At 43.7% G+C, this 25,000-nt stretch overlaps 1 protein-coding gene across 1 annotated transcript in view; it reads left to right on the top strand.

Annotated features, from left to right (window-relative positions):
* Positions 1 to 25,000, top strand: part of LOC124024589 (dystrophin-like) — a gene marked incomplete at both ends in the record, with an annotated part of 76,961 nt that overhangs the window by 42,786 nt on the left and 9,175 nt on the right. Inside the window, 7 exon segments of the mRNA XM_046338486.1 lie at positions 5,627 to 5,808; positions 10,492 to 10,642; positions 10,843 to 10,962; positions 12,942 to 13,043; positions 14,519 to 14,626; positions 15,026 to 15,205; positions 24,353 to 24,534. Coding sequence (XP_046194442.1) covers positions 5,627 to 5,808; positions 10,492 to 10,642; positions 10,843 to 10,962; positions 12,942 to 13,043; positions 14,519 to 14,626; positions 15,026 to 15,205; positions 24,353 to 24,534 — 1,025 coding nt within the window.

Genomic DNA, 25,000 nt, shown 5'->3' with positions numbered 1-25,000 from the left:
ATCATACTTTATCATGCTTTATCATTCTATCATGCGTTATCATACTTCATCAGACTTATCATTCTTCATCATACTTTATCATTTTTCATCATACTTTATCATACTTCATCATACTTTATCATGCTTTGTCAATCTTTATCATGCTTTGTTACAGTGTGTGTTTTTAAGAGCGATGAACACTAGGGACACCATAGAGGGGACGTAGCTACAGGGCCTTCAGAAATGATTCAGACCCCTTGGCTTATTCCACATGTTGTTGTGTTTCAGCCTGAATTCACAATGGATTAAATAAAATAACAAATCTCAATGACAAAGTGAATGTTTTAAAATAGATTTGGGTCTTAACTCTAACTCGGCCACTCAGGAACATTCACTGTGTTCCTGGTCAGCAGCTCCAGTGTAGATGTGGACTTGTGTGTTTTAGGTTATAGTCCTGCTAAAAGGTGAATTCATCTCCCAGTGTCTGGTGGAACTCAGACTGAACCACGTTTTCCTCTAAGGATGTTGGCTGTGCTTAGCTCCATTCTGTTTCTTTTTCTATCCTGAAAAACTACCCAGTTATGAATGGTGACAAGCATACCCATAACATGATGCAGCCACCACTATTCCTGAAAATATGGAGAGTGCTACTCAGTAATGTGTTGTATTGGATTTGCCGAGACATAACACGTTTTATTCAGGACAAAAAGTTAATTGTTTTGCAATTATTTTGCAGTATTAATTTAGTGCTTTGTTGCAAACAGGATACATGTTTTGTAGACATTATTATTTTGTACAGGCTTCTTCTTTTCCCCTCAGTCAATTAGGTTAGTATTGTGGAGTAACTATCCCTGAGCGGTTTCCTTCCTCTCCGGCAACTGAGTTAGGAATGACTCCTGTATCTTTGTAGTGACTGGGTGTATTGATACACCATCCAAAGTGTAATTAATGACTTCACCTGCTTAAAGAGATATTCAATGTCAGCTTTTTTATGTTTACCCATCGACCAATAGGTGCCCTTCTTCGTGAGGCATTGGAAAACCTCCCTGGTATTTGTGGTTGAATCAATGTTTGAAATTCACTGCTCGACTGAGGGACATTACAGATAATTGTATGTGTGGAGTACAGAGATGAGGGAACTTACAGATAATTGTATGTGTGGAGTACAGAGATGAGGGAACTTACAGATAATTGTATGTGTGGAGTACAGAGATGAGGGAACTTAAATCAAATCAAATCAAATTTTATTGTGGGGGTATGAGGGAACTTCAGATAATTGTATCTGTGGAGTACAGAAATGAGCCTAAAACAAACAGATAATTGTATGTGTGGAGTACAGAGATGAGGAAAAACTTAAAGAAAATTGTAAGTGTGGAGGAACCAGAGATGAGGGAACTTACAGATAATTGTATGCTGTGGGGTACAGAGATAACAGGAAATGACCAAGATAATTCAAATGTTGGATAAATGAGAGATGAGGGAACTTACAGATAATTGAAACTGGAGCACAGAGATGAGGGAACTGGGGACAGATAATTGTATGGTAGTACAGAGATGGCACGGTCATTCAAACATCATGTTAAACACTGGAGCAGGAGTCCATGCAACTTATTATGGACTTGGGACAGCACATTTTTTTCCTCCTGAACTTATTTCAGCTTGTCCTGGGACAAATGGTCCTTGTTGACTCAAGGCCATTGAAACTTTGCACATTATGGCCAGGTGAATCAATTTTAACGTCAGCTTTACTGGGGACAGCAAGGAGTCATCATGTCAGGTAGTCCTGGGGCATGGTTCTAGGGCTCAGGTCCTCCGAAAGAGAAAAAGGATCTAAAAAGGGAGTTTAGTGTTTAATAATGAATAACAAAACAATGGAAGAAGAAAGGAAAGATGAAGGGAATATCTGTTCAGGTAAAAACCTGGGTTTCCCCCTAGTGTGTTCATTATATACTATAACATGTACTGTGTGGCATTATATACTATAACATGTACTGGGTGTTCATTATATACTATAACATGTACTGGGTGTTCATTATATACTATAACATGTACTTTGTTCATTATATACTATAACATGTACTGGGTGAAATTATATACCATAACATGTACCATCCTGAGTTCATTATATACTATAACATGATCTCCGGGGTACATTATATACTATAACATGTACAGTGTTCATTATATACTATAATCATGTACAGGTGTTCACCCCCCCTATAACATGTACTGTGTGAGCCATTTAAGTCATTTTATCATTTAGCAAGCCAGTGACTCATGACATCCAGTGGAACAGGTTACAATAGTGCATCTAAATCTTAAAGTGGGGGGAGAAGGAACTTATCCATCCAGGTACAAAGAGGTGGGGTTTCAGGTGCTCCCGGAAGGTTTGATTGACCTTCCCACTGTCCTGGGCCAGAGTTTGTTCAATCATATGGGGACCCAGAGCAGAGAACAGTTTTGACTAAAGGTTGAGACCGGGAACTTTACTTCTCTCAGTGGTAGGCAGACCGTTCCATAAAAATGGGCTCTAGGTGGATGAAAGCCCTGCCCAGCTGTTTGGGTGTAGGGACAATTAGAGGCCTGGAGGTGACCGTGAGGTGCGTATAGGTATTCGGCAGGACCAAATCAGAGAGGTAGGTAGGAGCAAGCCCATGTAATGTTTTAGGTTAGCAGTAAAATGAAATCAGCCCTTGCTTTGACAGGAAGCCAGTGGAGAGGCTAGCACTGGAGTAATATGATCAAATTTTTTGAAGGTTCTAGTCAGGATTCGGGCTGCCGTATTTAGCACTAACTGAAGTTTATTGAGTGCTTTAGGGGTAGCCGGAAAATGGCACAGGCAGTAGTCTAACCTAACTAACTTACAGATAATTGTAGTGTGGAGATGACAGAGATGAACTTATAGATAATTGTATGTGTGTGATACAGAGGAGGGAACTTACAGATAATTGTAGTGCATGAAGTACAGAGATGAGGGAACCACAGATAATTGATGTTGTGGAGTACAGAGATGGGTGTTTACAGATAATTGTATGTTCTTAGCGCTCAGAGAGGAGGAACACAGATAATTGTATGTGATGGGAGTATCAGAGATGAGGGAACTTACAGATAATTGTATGTGTGGAGTTCAGAGAGGTGGTGATCTTACAGATAATTGTATGTGTGGAGTACATGCAGATGATGGGAACTTACAGATAACCTGGTCATCAGAGATGAGGGAACTTATAGATAATTGTATGTGTGAGAGACAGAGATGGGAACTTACAGATAATTGTATAGCGAGTAGGAGAGGGTACAGAGATGGGGAACTTACAGATAATTGTATGTGTGGAGCAGAGATGGGGAACTTACAGATAATTGTATGCCACCTGGTAGGAGCAGAGATGTCAGGTAGTCATTCAAACATCATGTTAAACACTGTTAGATGCACACGGAGAGGGTCCAGTAACTTAGGATCTGACTTGCTGATTTTTCCTCCTGAACTTATTTCAGCTTTTCATAACAAAGGGGTTGAATACTTGTTGACTCAAGCATTTCAACTTTGACATTATGGGGTATTGTGTGTAATTGTGTGATAAGCCAGTGACAAAACATCTCAGTTGAATCAATTTGAAACTGACTGATTTTAAACAACAAAATGTCTGAAAAAGGCCAAGGGAGTTTAGTGTTTAATAATGAATAACAACACAATGGAAGAGAAAAGAAAGATGAAGGGAATATCTGTTCAGGTGGAAAACCTGGGTTTCCCCCTGTGTGTTCATTATATACTATAACATGTACTGGGTGTTCATTATATACTATAACATGTACTGGGTGTTCATTATATACTATAACATGTACTGTGTGTTCATTGAAGACTATAACATGTACTGGGGTTCAGGGATGACTATAACATGTACTGTGTGTTGATTATATACTATAACATGTACTGGGTGTTCATTATAACTATAACATGTACTGTGTGTTCATTATATACTATAACATGTACTGGGTGTTCATTTATCTATAACATGTACTGGTGTTCATTATATACTATAACATGTACTGTGGTTCATTATATACTATAACATGTACTGTGTGTTCATTAGCAAACTGTAACATGTATGTGTGTTCATTTTCATAAATGTACTGGGTGTTCATTATTCTATAACATGTAGGGGGGTGTTCATTATATTCTATAACATGTAGAAGGTGTTCATTAAGAGCTATAACATGTAGAGGCAGTTCTTGGAATTTTATATACTATAGCAGCAGAGACAGAAGAGGAAAATGTAGAGAGGAGGGAGTGAGAGACAGAAGAGGTTTTCCTCCATTTCAAACATGTACTGGGTGTTCATTATATACTATAACATGTACTGGGTGTTCATTATATACTATAACATGTACTGGGTGTTCATTATATACTATAACATGTACTGGGTGTTCATTATATACGATAACATGTACTGTGTTCATTATATACTATAACATGTACTGGGTGTTCATTATATACTATAACATGTACTGTGTGTTCATTATATACTATAACATGTACTGTGTGTTCATTATATACTATAACATGTACTGTGTGTTCATTATATACTATAACATGTACTGTGTGTTCATTATATACTATAACATGTACTGTGTGTTCATTATATACTATAACATGTACTGGGTGTTCATTATATACTATAACATGTACTGGGTGTTCATTATATACTATAACATGTACTGGGTGTTCATTATATACTATAACATGTACTGTGTGTTCATTATATACTATAACATGTACTGGGTGTTCATTATATACTATAACATGTACTGTGTGTTCATTATATACTATAACATGTACTGGGTGTTCATTATATACTATAACATGTACTGTGTGTTCATTATATACTATAACATGTACTGGGTGTTCATTATATACTATAACATGTACTGTGTGTTCATTATATACTATAACATGTACTGGGTGTTCATTATATACTATAACATGTACTGGGTGTTCATTATATACTATAACATGTACTGGGTGTTCATTATATACTATAACATGTACTGGGTGTTCATTATATACTATAACATGTACTGGGTGTTCATTATATACTATAACATGTACTGGGTGTTCATTATATACTATAACATGTACTGGGTGTTCATTATATACTATAACATGTACTGGGTGTTCATTATATACTATAACATGTACTGGGTGTTCATTATATACTATAACATGTACTGGGTGTTCATTATATACTATAACATGTACTGGGTGTTCATTATATACTATAACATGTACTGGGTGTTCATTATATACTATAACATGTACTGGGTGTTCATTATATACTATAACATGTACTGGGTGTTCATTATATACTATAACATGTACTGGGTGTTCATTATATACTATAACATGTACTGTGTCTGTGCCTGTGTCTGTGTGTGTCCCTGTGTCTGTGTGTCTGTATCTGTGTCTGTGTCTGTGTGTGTGTGTGTGTGTGTGTGTGTGTGTGTGTGTGTGTGTGTGTGTGTGTGTGTGTGTGTGTGTGTGTGTGTGTGTGTGTGTGTGTGTGTGTGTGTGTGTGTGTGTGTGTGTGTGTGTGTGTGTGTGTGTGTGTGTGTGTGTGTGTGTGTACGTCCCTTCCTGCCTGTGTCCTCTCAGGGCTACATGGTGGAGCTGACGTCCCACCAGGGCAGTGTGGGCAGGGTGCTGCGTGCCGGCAGTGCCCTCCTGGGTGAGGGCCATTTAACGGAGGAGGAGGAGAAAGAGGTCAGGGAGCAGATGAACCTCCTCAACTCCCGCTGGGAACACCTCAGAGTGGCTAGCATGGAGAAACAGAGCAGGTAGGACACACACACATGGATGGATGGATGGATGGATGGATGGACGGACGGACGGACGGACGGACGCACGCACGCACGCACACACACACACACACACAGACACACACACACACACACACACACACACACACACACACACACACACACACACACAGACACTCAAACACACACACACACAGACAGACAGACAGGCAGAGAACCTATGGACCAAACCTACATTAGGGTGATTATCACCTGCCTCCCTCTTGGTTATGTCTGCTGGTAATGTCTGCTGGTAATGTCTGCTGGTAATGTCTGCTGGTAATGTCTGCTGGTAATGTCTGCTGGTAATGTCTGCTGGTAATGTCTGCTGGTAATGTCTGCTGGTAATGTCTGTGGTAATGTCTGCTGGTAATGTCTGCTGGTAATGTCTGCTGGTAATGTCTGCTGGTAATGTCTGCTGGTAATGTCTACTGGTAATGTCTACTGGTAATGTCTGCTGGTAATGTATACTGGTAATGTCTACTGGTAATGTCTGCTGGTAATGTCTACTGGTAATGTATACTGGTAATGTCTGCTGGTAATGTCTGCTGGTAATGTCTGCTGGTAATGTCTACTGGTAATGTCTACTGGTAATGTCTACTGGTAATGTCTGCTGGTAATGTCTACTGGTAATGTATACTGGTAATGTCTGCTGGTAATGTATACTGGTAATGTCTACTGGTAATTTCTGCTGGTAATGTATACTGGTAATGTCTACTGGTAATGTCTGCTGGTAATGTCTACTGGTAATGTCTGCTGGTAATGGCTGCTGGTAATGTCTGCTGGTAATGTCTACTGGTAATGGCTGCTGGTAATGTCTACTGGTAATGTCTGCTGGCAATTCAACTGGATGACTGGTAATGACTGCTGGTAATGTCTACTGGTAATGTCTGCTGGTAATGGCTGCTGGTAATGTCTGCTGGTAATGTCTACTGGTAATGGCTGCTGGTAATGTCTGCTGGTAATGTCTACTGGTAATGGCTGCTGGTAATGTCTACTGGTAATGGCTGCTGGTAATGTCTGCTGGTAATGTCTACTGGTAATCACTAATGTCTACTGGTAATGGCTGCAAATGTCTGCTGGTAATGTCTACTGGATGTCTGCTGGTAGATGTCTACTGGTAATGCTGGTAATGTCTTCTGTAATTTGATGATTACTTCTCAGATCACAATTTAAATTCAAAGAGGATGTTTGTGAAACAATTCTTTATGACATGTCTGTCAGGACATTCAAATCCACATTGAAAAAAAGTTTCAGTTTGTTCCCATCACTATGAATAACCAAAGTTTGATGGATTGTGGGGGTCAGGATGACAGTCAAGTTATGTCTTCAGGATGACTGTCGGTCAGATGATCCAACTTGAATCAGGATGACAGGTCAGGATGACGGGTCAGGATGACAGGTCAGGATGACAGATCAGGATGACGGGTCAGGATGACAGTAGTGGTGTAGCTCAATGGGCGATATGGATATCAGTAATAAGTGAGAGAATGCAGAGCACCAAATTCAAATAAATTACTATAAAAATCGAACTTTCATGAAATCACACATGAAAGACACCAAATTAAAGCTACGCGTGTTGTGAGTCCAGCCAACATGTCAGATTTCAAAAAGGTTTTTCGGCGAAAGCAAACTATGCTATTACCTGAGGATAGCACCTCTGTAAACAAAGAGACAGAAGCATATTTCAACCCTGAACGCGCGACACAAAACGCAGAAATAAAATTATAAATCATGCCTTACCTTTGACGAGCTTCTTCTGTTGGCACTCCAATATGTCCCATAAACATCACAAATGGTCATTTTGTTCGATTAATTCCGTCCATATATATCCAAAATGTACATTTATTTGGCACGTTTGATCCAGAAAAACACCGGTTCCAACTTACGCAACGTCACTACAAAATATCTCAAAAGTTACCTGGAAACTTTGCCAAAACATTTCAAACTACTTTTGTAATACAACTTTAGGTATTTTTGAAGTACTTCTTCATTACACAAAGGAAAAACCTCAACCAATTTCTAAAGACTGGTGACATCCAGTGGGAGCGATAGGAACTGCAAGAAGGTCCCTTAGAAATCTGGATTCCCGATGAAAACCCATTGAAAAGAGAGTGACCTCAAAAAAATAAATCTGAATGGTTTCGCCTGCTAAATAAGTTATGTTATACTCACAGACATGATTCAAACAGTTTTAGAAACTTCAGAGTGTTTTCTATCCAAATCTACTAATAATATGCATATCTTATCTTCAGGGGATGAGTAGAAGGCAGTTGAATTTGGGCATGCATTTCATCCGGACGTGAAAAAACGTTCATCCAAAAGTTACTTTACTGACTACAATTTTGTACAGGTGACTAGTAACTGTAACAGATTACATGTAGAAAGTAACCTACCCAACCCTGACCATACTGTACACAGACACGCAGGCAGAAACACACAAATCAAATCAATTTTATCGGTCACATACACATGTTTAGCAGATGTTAATGTGAGTGTAGTGAAATGCTTGTGCTTCTAGTTCCGACCTTGCTGTAATATCCAACAAGTAATCTAACAATTTCACAACAACTACCTAATATACACACAAGTGTAAAGGAATGAATGAGGATATGTACATATAAATATATGGATGAGCGATGGCCGCGCAGCATAGGCAAGATGCAGTAGATGGTATAGACCACACTTTATGATGTAATGAGTATGAGATGAGATGAGTAATGTATGAGATGTATGAGATGAGTAATGTATGAGATGTATGAGATGAGTAATGTATGAGATGTATGAGATGAGTAATGTATGAGATGTATGAGATGAGTAATGTATGAGATGTATGAGATGAGTAATGTATGAGATGTATGAGATGAGTAATGTATGAGATGTATGAGATGAGTAATGTATGAGATGTATGAGATGAGATGAGTAATGTATGAGATGTATGAGATGAGTAATGTATGAGATGTATGAGATGAGATGAGTAATGTATGAGATGTATGAGATGAGTAATGTATGAGATGAGATGAGTAATGTATGAGATGTATGAGATGAGTAATGTATGAGATGTATGAGATGAGTAATGTATGAGATGTATGAGATGAGTAATGTAGGATATGTAAATGTTATATAAAGTGGCGTTGTTTAAAGTGACTAGTGATGCATTTATTACATCCAATTTTTAATTACTAAAGTGGCCAGAGAGTTGAGTCAGTGTGTACTAGTCTGATGGCCTTGAGATAGAAGCTGTTTTTCAGTCTCTCGGTCCCAGCTTTGATGCACCTGTACTGACCTCGCCTTCTGGATGATAGCGGGGTGAACAGGCAGTGGCTCGGGTGGTTGTTGTCCTTGATGATCTTTATGGCCTTCCTGTGACATCGGGTGGTGTAGGTGTCCTGAAGGGCAGGTAGTTTGCCCCCGGTGATGCGTTGTGCAGACCTCACTACCCTCTGGAGAGCTTTACGGTTGTGGGCGGAGCAGTTGCCGTACCAGGCGGTGATACAGCCTGACTGGATGCTCTCGATTGTGCGACAGGATTCTCTCGATTGTGAACACACACAGACTTGTGCATGTACCCACCCACACACAAGCACACACACATACACACACATACATTTGCACACACACACACACGCACATACACACACACAAACAAACACAAATTCCCCTGAAATCCAGCATGTCTCTCTGGGTGAGAAATATGTATCTATGTCCTTGAAGGTAATATTATGTTTTGAATAGACCTGAGCTGCAGCTCTCTATGAGGTGTCTAACTAGGATCTAGCTGTACTCAATAGCCCCCTGCCCTCTTTGCTCAGTCTCTCCTCCTCCCCTTCTCTTCCTCTTCTCTTTCCCCTCCTTTTCCTCTCATCCTCCCGATTTCTCCTCTACTCTACTCTCCTCTTCTCCTCTCCCCTCTCTCTCTTCTCCTCTTCTCTACTCTCCTCCTCTCCTCCTCCCTTCCTTCTCCACTCCCCCCTCCTCCCTCCCTCCTTCTCTTCTCCTCTACTCCTCTCCCTCCTCCCTCCCCTCCTCTCTTCCTCTCTCCTACTCCTCTCTTCCCTTCTACTCCTCCATCTCTTATCCTCTCCGCTTCCTCTCCATCTCCTCTTCTCTCCTCCCCCTCTCTTCTCTCCTTCTTTCCTCTCCTCTCCACTCCTCCCCCTCTCTTCTCTCTTCTTTCCTCTTCTTTCTCTCTCCGTTCTTTCCTCTCCTCTCCTCCTCCCCCTCTCTTCTCTCCCCGTTCTTTTCCTCTCCTCTCCTCTCCTCTCCTCCCCCTCTCTTCTCTCCTTCTCTCTCCTCTCCTCTTCTCTCCTTCCTTCTCCTCTCCTTCTTTCCTCTCCTCTCCTCTCCCCTCTCTTCTCTCCTTCTTTCCTTTCCTCTCCTCTCCTCTCCCCTCTCTTCTCTCTTCTTTCCTCTCCTCTCTCCCTCTATTCTCTCCTTCTTTCCTCTCCTCTCCCCTCCTCTCTCTTCTCTCCTTCTTTCCTCTCCTCTCCTCTCCTCTCTTCTCTCTTCCTCCTCTCCCTTATCCACTCCCTCCTCTCTCTCCTCCTTCTCTCTCCTCTCTCCTCCTCCCTCCCTTATCTCCCCCTCTCCTCCCTCTCTCTTCTCTTCCTCTCTCTCCTCTCCTCTCCTCTCCTCTCCTCTCCTCTCATCCTCCTCCCCCAGACTCCACGAGGTGTTGATGGACCTTCAGCACCAGCAGTTGAAGCAGCTCACTGATTGGTTGGAGCTGACAGAGGGGCGGATCAAGAGGATGGGGGCTCAGCCTATGGGGCCAGACCTGGAGGATGTTAAACACCAAGTAGAGGAACACAAAGTAGGTCAACTACTATCTAGCTACCTGCAGGGCTGGGGTCCTTTCAGGGTCATGTTCATTACAGCACATCCTAGTGAAATAATCATCAACATTTACATTTTGATCACTTCAGATAGTATCTTTCCATTTCCTTCCATTTTGGGCCATTTCCTGCCATTTTGTCGCTACTAGACTCAACCCAATTATCATGCCTATTGTAGCTGTTGCAGGAGGACCTAGAGTTGGAGCAGGTGCGTGTCAACTCTCTGACACACATGGTGGTGGTGGTGGATGAGAACAGTGGAGACAGCGCCACCGCTGCCCTGGAGGAGAAACTACAGGTGAGACAAACAGGACACACACGCACGCACACACACACTGTCTAGTACACTCTCTAGTACACTGTCTATTACACTGTCTAATACACTATCTAGTACACTGTCTAGTACACTGTCTAGTACACTCTCTAGTACACTGTCAAATACACTGTCAAATACACTCTCTAGTACACTGTCTAGTACACTGTCTAGTACACTGTCTAGTACACTGTCTACAATACACACACTGTCTAGTACACTGTCTAGTACACTCTCTAGTACACTGTCTAGTACACTGTCTAGTACACTCTCTAGTACACTGTCTAATACACTGTCAAATACACTGTCAAATACACTGTCTAATACACTCTCTAATACACTCTCTAGTACACTGTCTAATACACTGTCAAATACACTGTCAAATACACTGTCTAATACACTGTCTAATACACTGTCAAATACACTGTCTAAACACTGTCTAATACACTGTCTAATACACTGTCTAGTAACTCTCTAGTACACTGTCTAGTACACTGTCTAGTGTTCTCTCTAGTACACTGTCTAGTACACTGTCTAGGAACTCTAGTACACTGTCTAGTACACTGTCTAGTACACTGTCTAGTACACTGTCAAATACACTGAGAGAGGCTGATGTTCTCCCTTAGGGGGGAAGAGAGACAGAGAGAGAGTTCTCCCTTAGAAGAGAGAAGAGAGAGAAGTAGTATTTGTGTGTAAATAGATTGGATGGTAAATAAGAGTGTTCTCTGGTGATTAACCATGTCTAGCAGTTATCGGTCCAGAACTCAGGATTCTGCTCTGTCTATTGGATGAGAGAGAGAGAGAGAGAGAGAGAGAGAGAGAGAGAGAGAGAGAGAGAGAGAGAGAGAGGGAGAGAGAGAGAGAGGGAGAGAGAGAGAGAGAAGAGAGAGAGAGAGAGAGAGAAGGGGGAGAGAGAGAAGGGGGAGAGAGAGAGAGAGAGAAGGGGGGAGAGAGAGAGACAGAGAGAGAGAGAGACAGAGAGAGAGAGAGAGAGAGAGAGAGAGAGGGAGAGAGAGAGAAGGGGCAGAGAGAGAGAAGAGAGAGAGAGAGAGAGAGAGAGAGGGGAGAGAGAGAGAGAGAGAGAGGGGAGAGAGAGAGAGAGAGAGAGAGAGAGAGAGAAGGGGGAGAGAGAGAGAGAGAAGGGGAAAGAGAGAGAGAGAAGGGGGAGAGAGAGAGAGAGAGAGAGGGGAGGAAGAGAAAAAGGGAAATTGCTTTGTTAGTTAGTTTATTCGTCTCTTGTATGTGGTTGTTAGGAGATAATGGGAGAAGATGCCCTAGTCTTGTGAGTATGAATCATAATAGAGATACAGTCTAATGCAGATTGGTTTTCCGTTGCTTAGTGTTTAGAAAGATGGAGTGATACGATATGGTACAAAACATCCAAACCTGTTTTAACTGCTGCTATAAGATGTCTTCTATTGACAAGACAGACTCAATAACCAGTTGCCATAGTGACCTGTCATTGTCTTCTTTATCACGCGTCTCCGGGTCTCTGTTTTAGGGTCGTTTTGGGCACCTGGGCTCTTTGCTTATTACTTTCTGTTACAATGACAGTAAAAATCCCCACAGGAATGAAAGTGAGGGGGATGTGGTTTTAATAGCATGTACCTGACAGAGCTCTTCCTGCATGGTGACTGTTACTGTGATAGAGAACACATAGAGCCCTGTGATGGTGTTTACTGCAGGCTGGGATGAGAGGACTTTCTTTTCCCAGATGGAGGTAGATACTGGTCATCAAGCAACTGAACGCCTGTAGAAACCGGGTGGAGAGGTGGCCAGTGGAGTTAAACCCAAGTAGAATGTCTTGTTGAAAGGAGCTGTACTGTTTGTGATGCTGAGAGGAACACCGGGTTCCATTCTGTATCTGCTCTATCTGGAATCTCTAAGGTGCTGCTTCAAATCCGCCTCCAAGGACCATGAAAAACACAAGCCCTCTTTTCTAACGTGTGTGTTCTTCCTATCAGCACCTGGGAGACCGGTGGGCAGCCATCTGTAAGTGGACAGAGGAGCATTGGGTTCTGCTACAGGAGATCCTGCTCCAGTGGCAACACTTCACTGAGGAACAGGTAACGGAATAGAAACAGAATAAAACACGTAGGCCAGACATCCCCGCTCAAGGTAATGTTCAGACAGTGGGTGGACGGGCGGCCATGTTGGTCCGTAGAGAGCTAACAGGCTAGTGTTTTGTAGAGAGTTAACAGGCTAGTGTTGTGTAGAGATCTCACAGGCTACTGTTGTGTAGAGAGCTAACAGGCTAGTTTTGTGAAGAGAGCTAACAGGCTAGTGTTGTGTAGAGAGTTAACAGGCTAGTGTTGTGTAGAGATCTCACAGGCTAGTGTTGTGTAGAGAGCTCACAGGCTAGTGTTCTGTAGAGAGCTAACAGGCTAGTGTTGTGTAGAGAGCTAACAGGCTAGTGTTGTGTAGAGAGCTAACACAGGCTATTGTTGTGTAGAGAGTTAACAGGCTAGTGTTGTGTAGAGAGCTACAGGCTAGTGTTGTGTAGAGAGCTCACAGGAAGAGAGCTAACAGGCTAGTGTTGTGTAGAGAGCTAACAGGCTAGTGTTGTGTAGAGAGCTAACAGGCTAGTGTTGTGTAGAGAGCTCACAGGCTAGTGTTCTGTAGAGAGCTAACAGGCTAGTGTTGTGTAGAGAGCTAACAGGCTAGAGAACTAACAGGCTAGTGTTGTGTAGAGAGCTAACAGGCTAGAGAGCTAACAGGCTAGTGTTGTGTAGAGAGCTAACAGGCTAGAGAGCTAACAGGCTAGTGTTGTGTAGAGAGCTAACAGGTTAGTGTTGTGTAGAGAGCTAACAGGCTAGTGTTGTGTAGAGAGCTAACAGGCTTGAGAGCTAAGAGGCTAGTGTTGTGAGTCAGACCTATCTGGCCAAAGGGGGAGACTACACACAGGCCTCTGGAACAGACTGAGGTTCTTCTATGTTCAGAGGTTCTTAATGTCTGATGGAATCGACCCTGCTTACCTCTCTGAGATCAATATTGCAGTGCGGTCAGGTTTCCCACCATGTGGCTTTAACCTCTCTGATGATGTCAGATCAGAGGTCAGATCACCTTGAACAGGGTGGAATTGCTGGATACAAGTTTGAGGAATTACAACAGCACCTCTCCCTTCACCTATCTGCCCTTATACACCTCATCTCTCCTCCTTTCTCTCTGTCTCTCTCTCTCTCTCTCTCTCTCTCTCTCTCTCTCTCTCTCTCTCTCTCTCTCTCTCTCTGTCTCTGTCTCTCTGTCTCTTTCTTTCTCTCTGTCTGTCTTTGTATCTCTCTCTGTCTGTCTCTCTCTCTCTCTCTCTCTCTCTCTCTCTCTCTCTGTCTCTCTCTCTCTCTTTCTTTCTCTCTGTCTGTCTTTGTATCTCTCTCTCCCTCTCTCTGTGTCTCTGTCTTTGTCTCTCTCTTTCTTTCTCTCTCTCTCTCTCTCTCTCTCTCTCTCTCTCTCTCTCTCTCTCTCTCTCTCTCTCTCTCTCTCTGTCTCTCTCTGTCTCTTTCTTTCTTTCTCTCTGTCTGTCTTTGTATCTCTCTCTCTGCAGTGTTCGTTTGACTCATGGTTGACTCAGAAGGAGAAGTTGGTTCTGTCCATCCAGAGCAGTGGCATCAAGGAGCAGAGTGACATGGTGGCCAACCTGAGAAGACTAGCGGTGAGTAACAGCTACTTTATCCAATCACCTTAGGAAGCTAGCAGTGAGGGCGGGTCTTAGACAAACCTGAGCCAATGATCTCAGGAAACTTGTGGTGAGTGGCAGCTCCCTTAGCCAATGACTTCAGGAGGTTAGTGGTTAGTGACAGCTCTCCTTTCAGAACTTTAGGTGGAAACTTTCCATTATGTCCACCAACCAGGTTCCCTTAATAAATCAAATGTGTGTGTGTGTGTGTGTGTGTGTGTGTGTGATCAATGTGTGTGTGTGTGTGTGTGTGTGTGTGTGTGTGTGTGTGTGTGTGTGTGTGTGTGTGTGTGTGTGTGTGTGTGTGTGTGTGTGTGTGTGTGTGTGTGTGTGTGTGTGTGTGTGTGTGTGTGTGTGTGTGTGTGTGTGTCTCAGACGGTGAAGGGTGACCTGGAGATGAAGAGACCGACCATGGACAAGCTGTGTTCTCTGTGTCAGGACCTCGTCTCCTCAGTGAAGAACAAAGAGGTGGCTCATAAGCTGGAAGCCAGGCTGGAGAGCTTCGCCCAACGCTGGGACAAACTGGTGCAGAGCCTGGATAGGAGCAGCTCACAGGTACCTGACCTCTCTACAGATGTGTCTTTCTCTTTCTATCTCTCACTACCCCTCTATCTGTCACTTCATCTGTCTCTGTCTCTCTCTCTCTCCAGCTCAACCACTGTCTCTGTCTCTCTTTCTCTCCAGCTCAACCACTGTCTCTCTTTCTCTCCAGCTCAACCACTGTCTCTGTCTCTCTCTCTCTCCAGCTCAACCACTGTCTCTGTCTCTCTTTCTCTCCAGCTCAACCACTGTCTCTCTCTCTCTCCAGCTCAACCACTGTCTCTCTTTCTCTCCAGCTCAACCACTGTCTCCCTTTCTCTCCAGCTCAACCACTGTCTCTCTTTCTCTCCAGCTCAACCACTGTCACTGTCTCTCTTTCTCTCCAGCTCAACCACTTTCTCTTTCTGCTCAACCACTGTCTCGCATTATAATCACATGTCTCTCTCTCTCCAGGCCCATTATAATCATATGTCTCTCTCTCCAGGCCCATTATAATCATATGTCTCTCTCTCCAGGCCCATTATAATCATATGTCTCTCTCTCTCTCCAGGCCCATTATAATCACATGTCTCTCTCTCTCCAGGTCCATTATAATCATATGTCTCTCTCTCTCCAGGCCCATTATAATCACATGTCTCTCTCTCTCCAGGCCCATTATAATCATATGTCTCTCTCTCCAGGCCCATTATAATCATATGTCTCTCTCTCTCCAGGCCCATTATAATCACATGTCTCTCTCTCTCCAGGCCCATTATAATCATATGTCTCTCTCTCCAGGCCCATTATAATCATATGTCTCTCTCTCTCCAGGCCCATTATAATCACATGTCTCTCTCTCCAGGCCCATTATAATCATATGTCTCTCTCTCCAGGCCCATTATAATCACATGTCTCTCTCTCTCCAGGCCCATTATAATCATATGTCTCTCTCTCTCCAGGCCCATTATAATCACATGTCTCTCTCTCTCCAGGCCCATTATAATCATATGTCTCTCTCTCCAGGCCCATTATAATCATATGTCTCTCTCTCCAGGCCCATTATAATCACATGTCTCTCTCTCTCCAGGCCCATTATAATCATATGTCTCTCTCTCTCCAGGCCCATTATAATCACATGTCTCTCTCTCTCCAGGCCCATTATAATCATATGTCTCTCTCTCCAGGCCCATTATAATCATATGTCTCTCTCTCCAGGCCCATTATAATCACATGTCTCTCTCTCTCCAGGCCCATTATAATCATATGTCTCTCTCTCCAGGCCCATTATAATCATATGTCTCTCTCTCTCCAGGCCCATTATAATCACATGTCTCTCTCACTCCAGGCCCATTATAATCACATGTCTCTCTCTCTCCAGGCCCATTATAATCACATGTCTCTCTCTCTCTCTCTCCAGGCCCATTATAATCACATGTCTCTCTCTCTCCAGGCCCATTATAATCACGTCTCTCTCTCTCCAGGCCCATTGTAATCACATGTCTCTCTCTCTCCAGGCCCATTATAATCATTTGTCTCTCTCTCCAGGCCCATTATAATCATATGTCTCTCTCTCCAGGCCCATTATAATCATATGTCTCTCTCTCTCCAGGCCCATTATAATCACATGTCTCTCTCTCTCTCTCTCTCTCCAGGCCCATTATAATCACATGTCTCTCTCCAGGCCCATTATAATCATATGTCTCTCTCTCTCCAGGCCCATTATAATCACATGTCTCTCTCTCTCCAGGCCCATTATAATCACATGTCTCTCTCTCTCCAGGCCCATTATAATCATATGTCTCTCTCTCTCCAGGCCCATTATAATCACATGTCTCTCTCTCTCCAGGCCCATTATAATCACATGTCTCTCTCTCCAGGCCCATTATAATCACATGTCTCTCTCTCCAGGCCCATTATAATCATATGTCTCTCTCTCTCTCTCTCTCCAGGCCCATTATAATCATATGTCTCTCTCTCTCAGGCCCATTATAATCATATGTCTCTCTCTCCAGGCCCATTATAATCATATGTCTCTCTCTCCAGGCCCATTATAATCATTATTTGACCCTAGTTCTAGTGTGGTGTCTTCAGGCCCAGTGTTAATACCTCTAACATCCATCAGCTGTCAGCCATGCTATCTCACATCTCTCTGGCAGCATGACACCCAATATCACTGTTTGACCAATCTGTTAGCCTGTCTCTCATCTATTTTTTCCCTGACCCATATTTATAATCACTATTTGTCTCTCGTTTCAGCTGTCTGTCTGTATTATAATCATATGTCTCTCTCTCTCTCAGGCCCATTATAATCACTATGTCTCTCTCTCTCTCCCATTATAATCATCTCTCTCTCTCTCTCCCTCTCTATCTCTCTTATGTCTCTCTCTCTCCAGGCCCATTCTAATCTCTCTGTCTCTCTCTCTCTCTCTGTCTCTCTCTCTCTCTCTCTCTGTCTCTCTCTCTCTGAGCCCAGTCTCTCTCTAATCAACTCTCTCTCTAACTCTGTGTCCACTCTCTCTCTCTCTCTCTCCCCTCTCTCTCTTTCTGTCCTCTCTCTCTCTCTCTGTCTCTCTCTCTCTCTCTCTCTCTCATCTCTCTCTCTGCTATCTCAAACTCTCTCTATCCCTCCAACTATCTATTTCCCCTTTCTGTCTCTTTCCAGCTATCTATTTCTTTCTTAGATTTTTGCATTCTTCATCAAACCATTTGTCATTGTTGTTCATTTTCTTCAGTTTTCTATTTGAGATTTTTAGATTTGATGGGGAAGCTGAGAGGTCAAATATACAGTTAAGATTTTCTACTGCCAAGTTTACACCTTCACTATTACAGTGGAACGTTTTACCCAGGAAATTGTCTAGGAGGGGTGGAATTTGTTGTTGCCTAATTGTTTTTTGATAGGTTTCCAAACTGCATTCCTTCCAACTTGAGCATTTCTTAATGTTACTCAGTTCCTTTGGCTTTGATGCCTCATGATTGAGTATTGCTCTGTTCAAGTAGACTTTGATTTTGTTGTGGTCTTGTTGTTGTCAGTGGGCTGACTGTGAACGCTCTGAGAGACTCTGGGTTGAGATCAGTGATAAAGTAGTCTACAGTACTACTGCCAAGAGATGATTTATAGGTGTACTTACCATAGGACTCCCCTCCAAGCCTACCATTGACTATGTACATACCCAGCGTGTGACAGAGCTCCAGTCACTCTAACATTGCTAGGGAACAGTCACTATGACATTGCTAGGGACAGTCACTATGACATTGCTAGGGAACAGTCACTCTAACATTGTTAGGGAACAGTCACTATGACATTGCTAGGGGACAGTCACTCTGACATTGCTAGGGAACAGTCACTCTAACATTGTTAGGGAACAGTCACTATGTCATTGCTAGGGGCCAGTCACTCTAACATTGTTAGGGAACAGTCACTCTAACATTGTTAGGGAACAGTCACTATGACATTGTTAGGGAACAGTCACTATGACATTGCTAGGGGACAGTCACTCTAACATTGCTAGGGAACAGTCACTCTAACATTGTTAGGGAACAGTCACTATGACATTGCTAGGGAACAGTCACTCTAACATTGCTAGGGAACAGTCACTCTAACATTGTTAAAACAGTCACTATGACATTGCTAGGGGACAGTCACTCTGACATTGCTAGGGAAAAGTCACTCTAACATTGTTAGGGAACAGTCACTATGTCATTGCTAGGGGACAGTCACTCTAACATTGTTAGGGAACAGTTCTAACATTGTTAGGGAACATCACTCTGCCATTGCTAGGGGACAGTCACTCTAACATTGCTAGGGAACAGTCACTCTAACATTGCTAGGGGACAGTCACTCTAACATTGCTAGGGGACAGTCACTCTAACATTGCAGGGAACAGTCATGCCATTGCTAGGGAACAGTCACTCTAACATTGCTAGGGAAGTCACTCTAACATTGCTAGGGAACAGTCACTCTGCTTTGCTTGGAACAGTCACTCTAACATTGCTAGGGGACAGTCACTCTAACATTTGACTCTGCCATTGCGTGAAGTCACTCTAACATTGAGGGAACAGTCACTCTGTGCTAGGGAACAGTCATAACATTGAGGGAACAGTCACTCTAACATTGCTAGGGAACAGTCACTCTGCCATTGCTAGGGAACAGTCACTCTAACATTGCTAGGGAAGTCACTCTAACATTGCTAGGGAACAGTCACGCTAACATTGCTAGGGAACAGTCACTCTAACATTGCTAGGGAAGTAACTCTAACATTGCTAGGGAACAGTCACTCTAACATTGCTAGGGAACAGTCACTCTAACATTGCTAGGGAACAGTCACTCTGCCATTGCTAGGGAACAGTCACTCTGACATTGCTAGGGGACAGTCACTCTGACATTGCTAGGGAAGTCACTCTGCCATTGCTAGGGAACAGTCACTCTGCCATTGCTAGGGAACAGTCACTCTAACATTGCTAGGGGACAGTCACTCTGACATTGCTAGGGAACAGTCACTCTAACATTGTTAGGGAACAGTCACTATGTCATTGCTAGGGGACAGTCACTCTAACATTGTTAGGGAACAGTCACTCTAACATTGTTAGGGAACAGTCACTATGACATTGTTAGGGAACAGTCACTATGACATTGCTAGGGGACAGTCACTCTAACATTGCTAGGGAACAGTCACTCTAACATTGTTAGGGAACAGTCACTATGACATTGCTAGGGAACAGTCACTCTAACATTGCTAGGGAACAGTCACTCTAACATTGTTAGGGAACAGTCACTATGACATTGCTAGGGGACAGTCACTCTGACATTGCTAGGGAAAAGTCACTCTAACATTGTTAGGGAACAGTCACTATGTCATTGCTAGGGGACAGTCACTCTAACATTGTTAGGGAACAGTCACTCTAACATTGTTAGGGAACAGTCACTCTGCCATTGCTAGGGGACAGTCACTCTAACATTGCTAGGGAACAGTCACTCTAACATTGCTAGGGGACAGTCACTCTAACATTGCTAGGGGACAGTCACTCTAACATTGCTAGGGAACAGTCACTCTGCCATTGCTAGGGAACAGTCACTCTAACATTGCTAGGGAACAGTCACTCTGCCATTTCTAGGGAACAGTCACTCTGCTATTGCTAGGGAACAGTCACTCTAACATTGCTAGGGGACAGTCACTCTAACATTGCTAGGGAACAGTCACTCTGCCATTGCTAGGGAAGTCACTCTAACATTGCTAGGGAACAGTCACTCTGCCATTGCTAGGGAACAGTCACTCTAACATTGCTAGGGAACAGTCACTCTAACATTGCTAGGGAACAGTCACTCTAACATTGCTAGGGAACAGTCACTCTGCCATTTCTAGGGAACAGTCACTCTGCTATTGCTAGGGAACAGTCACTCTAACATTGCTAGGGGACAGTCACTCTAACATTGCTAGGGAACAGTCACTCTGCCATTGCTAGGGAAGTCACTCTGCCATTGCTAGGGAAGTCACTCTAACATTGCTAGGGAACAGTCACTCTGCCATTGCTAGGGAACAGTCACTCTAACATTGCTAGGGAACAGTCACTCTAACATTGCTAGGGAACAGTCACTCTAACATTGTTAGGGAACAGTCACTATGACATTGCTAGGGGACAGTCACTCTGACATTGCTAGGGAAAAGTCACTCTAACATTGTTAGGGAACAGTCACTATGTCATTGCTAGGGGACAGTCACTCTAACATTGTTAGGGAACAGTCACTCTAACATTGTTAGGGAACAGTCACTCTGCCATTGCTAGGGGACAGTCACTCTAACATTGCTAGGGAACAGTCACTCTAACATTGCTAGGGGACAGTCACTCTAACATTGCTAGGGGACAGTCACTCTGACATTGCTAGGGAACAGTCACTCTAACATTGCTAGGGAACAGTCACTCTAACATTGCTAGGGAACAGTCACTCTAACATTGCTAGGGAACAGTCACTCTAACATTGCTAGGGAACAGTCACTCTAACATTGCTAGGGAACAGTCACTCTAACATTGCTAGGGAACAGTCACTCTAACATTGCTAGGGAACAGTCACTCTAACATTGCTAGGGAACAGTCACTCTGACATTGCTAGGGAACAGTCACTCTAACATTGCTAGGGAACAGTCACTCTAACATTTCTAGGGGGCAGTCACTCTAACATTGCTAGGGAACAGTCACTCTGACATTGCTAGGGAACAGTCACTCTGACATTGCTAGGGAACAGTCACTCTGACATTGCTAGGGAACAGTCACTCTAACATTTCTAGGGGGCAGTCACTCTAACATTGCTAGGGAACAGTCACTCTGACATTGCTAGGGAACAGTCACTCTGACATTGCTAGGGAACAGTCACTCTGACATTGCTAGGGAACAGTCACTCTGACATTGCTAGGGAACAGTCACTCTGCCGTTGCTAGGGAACAGTCACTCTGACATTGCTAGGGAACAGTCACTCTGACATTGCTAGGGAACAGTCACTCTGACATTGCTAGGGAACAGTCACTCTGCTAACATTGCTAGGGAACAGTCACTCTGACATTGCTAGGGGACAGTCACTCTGACATTGCTAGGGAACAGTCACTCTGACATTGCTAGGGGACAGTCACTCTGCCATTGCTAGGGAAGTCACTCTGACATTGCTAGGGAACAGTCACTCTGACATTGCTAGGGAACAGTCACTCTAACATTGCTAGGGGACAGTCACTCTGACATTGCTAGGGGACAGTCACTCTGACATTGCTAGGGAACAGTCACTCTGACATTGCTAGGGAACAGTCACTCTGACATTGCTAGGGAACAGTCACTCTGACATTGCTAGGGGACAGTCACTCTGACATTGCTAGGGGACAGTCACTCTGACATTGCTAGGGAACAGTCACTCTAACCTTGCTAGGGAACAGTCACTCTAACATTGCTAGGGAACAGTCACTCTAACATTGCTAGGGAACAGTCACTCTAACATTGCTAGGGAACAGTCACTCTAACATTGCTAGGGAACAGTCACTCTAACATTGCTAGGGAACAGTCACTCTGCCATTGCTAGGGAACAGTCACTCTGACATTGCTAGGGAACAGTCACTCTAACATTGCTAGGGAACAGTCACTCTAACATTGCTAGGGAACAGTCACTCTAACATTGCTAGGGAACAGTCACTCTAACATTGCTAGGGAACAGTCACTCTAACATTGCTAGGGAACAGTCACTCTAACATTGCTAGGGAACAGTCACTCTAACATTGCTAGGGAACAGTCACTCTAACATTGCTAGGGAACAGTCACTCTGCCATTGCTAGGGAACAGTCACTCTAACATTGCTAGGGAAGTCACTCTAACATTGCTAGGGAACAGTCACTCTAACATTGCTAGGGAACAGTCACTCTGACATTGCTAGGGAACAGTCACTCTAACATTGCTAGGGAACAGTCACTCTAACATTTCTAGGGGAACAGTCACTCTAACATTGCTAGGGAACAGTCACTCTGACATTGCTAGGGAACAGTCACTCTGACATTGCTAGGGAACAGTCACTCTGACATTGCTAGGGAACAGTCACTCTAACATTTCTAGGGAACAGTCACTCTAACATTGCTAGGGAACAGTCACTCTGACATTGCTAGGGAACAGTCACTCTGACATTGCTAGGGAACAGTCACTCTAACATTGCTAGGGAACAGTCACTCTGACATTGCTAGGGAACAGTCACTCTAACATTGCTAGGGAACAGTCACTCTGACATTGCTAGGGAACAGTCACTCTGACATTGCTAGGGAAGTCACTCTGCCATTGCTAGGGAACAGTCACTCTGCCATTGCTAGGGAACAGTCACTCTGACATTGCTAGGGGACAGTCACTCTGACATTGCTAGGGAACAGTCACTCTAACATTGCTAGGGGACAGTCACTCTGCCATTGCTAGGGAACAGTCACTCTGACATTGCTAGGGAACAGTCACTCTGACATTGCTAGGGAACAGTCACTCTAACATTGCTAGGGGACAGTCACTCTGACATTGCTAGGGACAGTCACTCTAAACATTGCTAGGGAACAGTCACTCTGACATTGCTAGGGAACAGTCACTCTGACATTGCTAGGGAACAGTCACTCTGACATTGCTAGGGGACAGTCACTCTGACATTGCTAGGGGACAGTCACTCTGACATTGCTAGGGAACAGTCACTCTAACATTGCTAGGGAACAGTCACTCTAACATTGCTAGGGAACAGTCACTCTAACATTGCTAGGGAACAGTCACTCTAACATTGCTAGGGAACAGTCACTCTAACATTGCTAGGGAACAGTCACTCTAACATTGCTAGGGAACAGTCACATTCTAGGGAACAGTCACTCTGACATTGCTAGGGAACAGTCACTCTGCCATTGCTAGGGAACAGTCACTCTAACATTGCTAGGGAACAGGCACTCTAACATTGCTAGGGAACAGTCACTCTGACATTGCTAGGGAACAGTCACTCTAACATTGCTAGGGAACAGTCACTCTGCCGTTGCTAGGGACCAGTCACTCTGACATTGCTAGGGACCAGTCACTCTGACATTGCTAGGGGACAGTCACTCTGACATTGCTAGGGAACAGTCACTCTGACATTGCTAGGGAACAGTCACTCTAACATTGCTAGGGAACAGTCACTCTGACATTCATTGTCGATGACATGGACAAGAGAGAAGGTCTCCCAGGCATATTGCTGGACACAAACAATTCTTCACTTTCTTACTTTTAGGATAGAAACAAATCCCTGGGATCTCTGGTGTATGTATGTTTATGTCCTGACCTGTCTGTCTGTGTGTGTGAGCTGACACTGAGGTTGTGTGTGTTAGTGTCCTGACCTGTCTGTCTGTGTGTGTGAGCTGACACTGAGGTTGTGTGTGTTAGTGTCCTGACCTGTCTGTCTGTGTGTGTGAGCTGACACTGAGGTTGTGTGTGTTAGTGTCCTGACCTGTCTGTCTGTGTGTGTGAGCTGACACTGAGGTTGTGTGTGTTAGTGTCCTGACCTGTCTGTCTGTGTGTGTGAGCTGACACTGAGGTTGTGTGTGTTAGTGTCCTGACCTGTCTGTCTGTCTGTGTGTGAGCTGTGTGTGTGTGTGTGTGTGTGTGTGTGTGTGTGTGTGTGTGTGTGTGTGTGTACCTGGTCTTTGACACGTGTGTGTGTTTTAGATCTCGCTGGCTGTAACCACGGTGCAGACCGAGCAGACGAAACTGACACACTCGGTGACGGCAAGTGTATCCAAGGTGACGACGCGTGAGAAGGTGGTGGTGAAGAATACTAAAGCAGCGCTGCCCTCTCCACCGCCCCAGAAGAAGAGACAGATTGTTGTCGAATCAGAGCTCAGGAAAAGGTGAGGTGGCAGGCTCCTCCAATCACTTTTCTGCAGAATCACCAGGGGTGTGGCCAAACAGGTGGTGTAGACTTATTATAGTCTTGGTGACTTTGAGCGATAGCAGGAATTTGATCGTGACTTTGAGCGATAGCAGGAATTTGATCGTGACTTTGAGCGATAGCAGGATTACGATTGTGACTTTGAGTGATAGCAGGAATTTGATCGTGACTTTGAGTGATAGAAGGAATTTGATCGTGACTTTGAGTGATAGCAGGATTGTGACTTTGAGTGATCAGTGATTTTTGAGTGATAGCAGAATTTGAATTTGATCGTGACTTTGAGTGATAGCAGGAATTTGATCGTGACTTTGAGTGATAGAAGGAATTTGATCGTGACTTTGAGCAATAGCAGGAATTTGATCGTGACTTTGAGTGATAGCAGGAATTTGATTGTGACTTTGAGCAATAGCAGGAATTTGATCGTG

The sequence above is a fragment of the Oncorhynchus gorbuscha genome, unplaced genomic scaffold, assembly GCF_021184085.1.
Source record: "Oncorhynchus gorbuscha isolate QuinsamMale2020 ecotype Even-year unplaced genomic scaffold, OgorEven_v1.0 Un_scaffold_1939, whole genome shotgun sequence".
Classification (NCBI taxonomy): Eukaryota; Metazoa; Chordata; class Actinopteri; order Salmoniformes; family Salmonidae; genus Oncorhynchus; species Oncorhynchus gorbuscha.
This window is presented reverse-complemented; position numbering and strand designations above follow the sequence as displayed.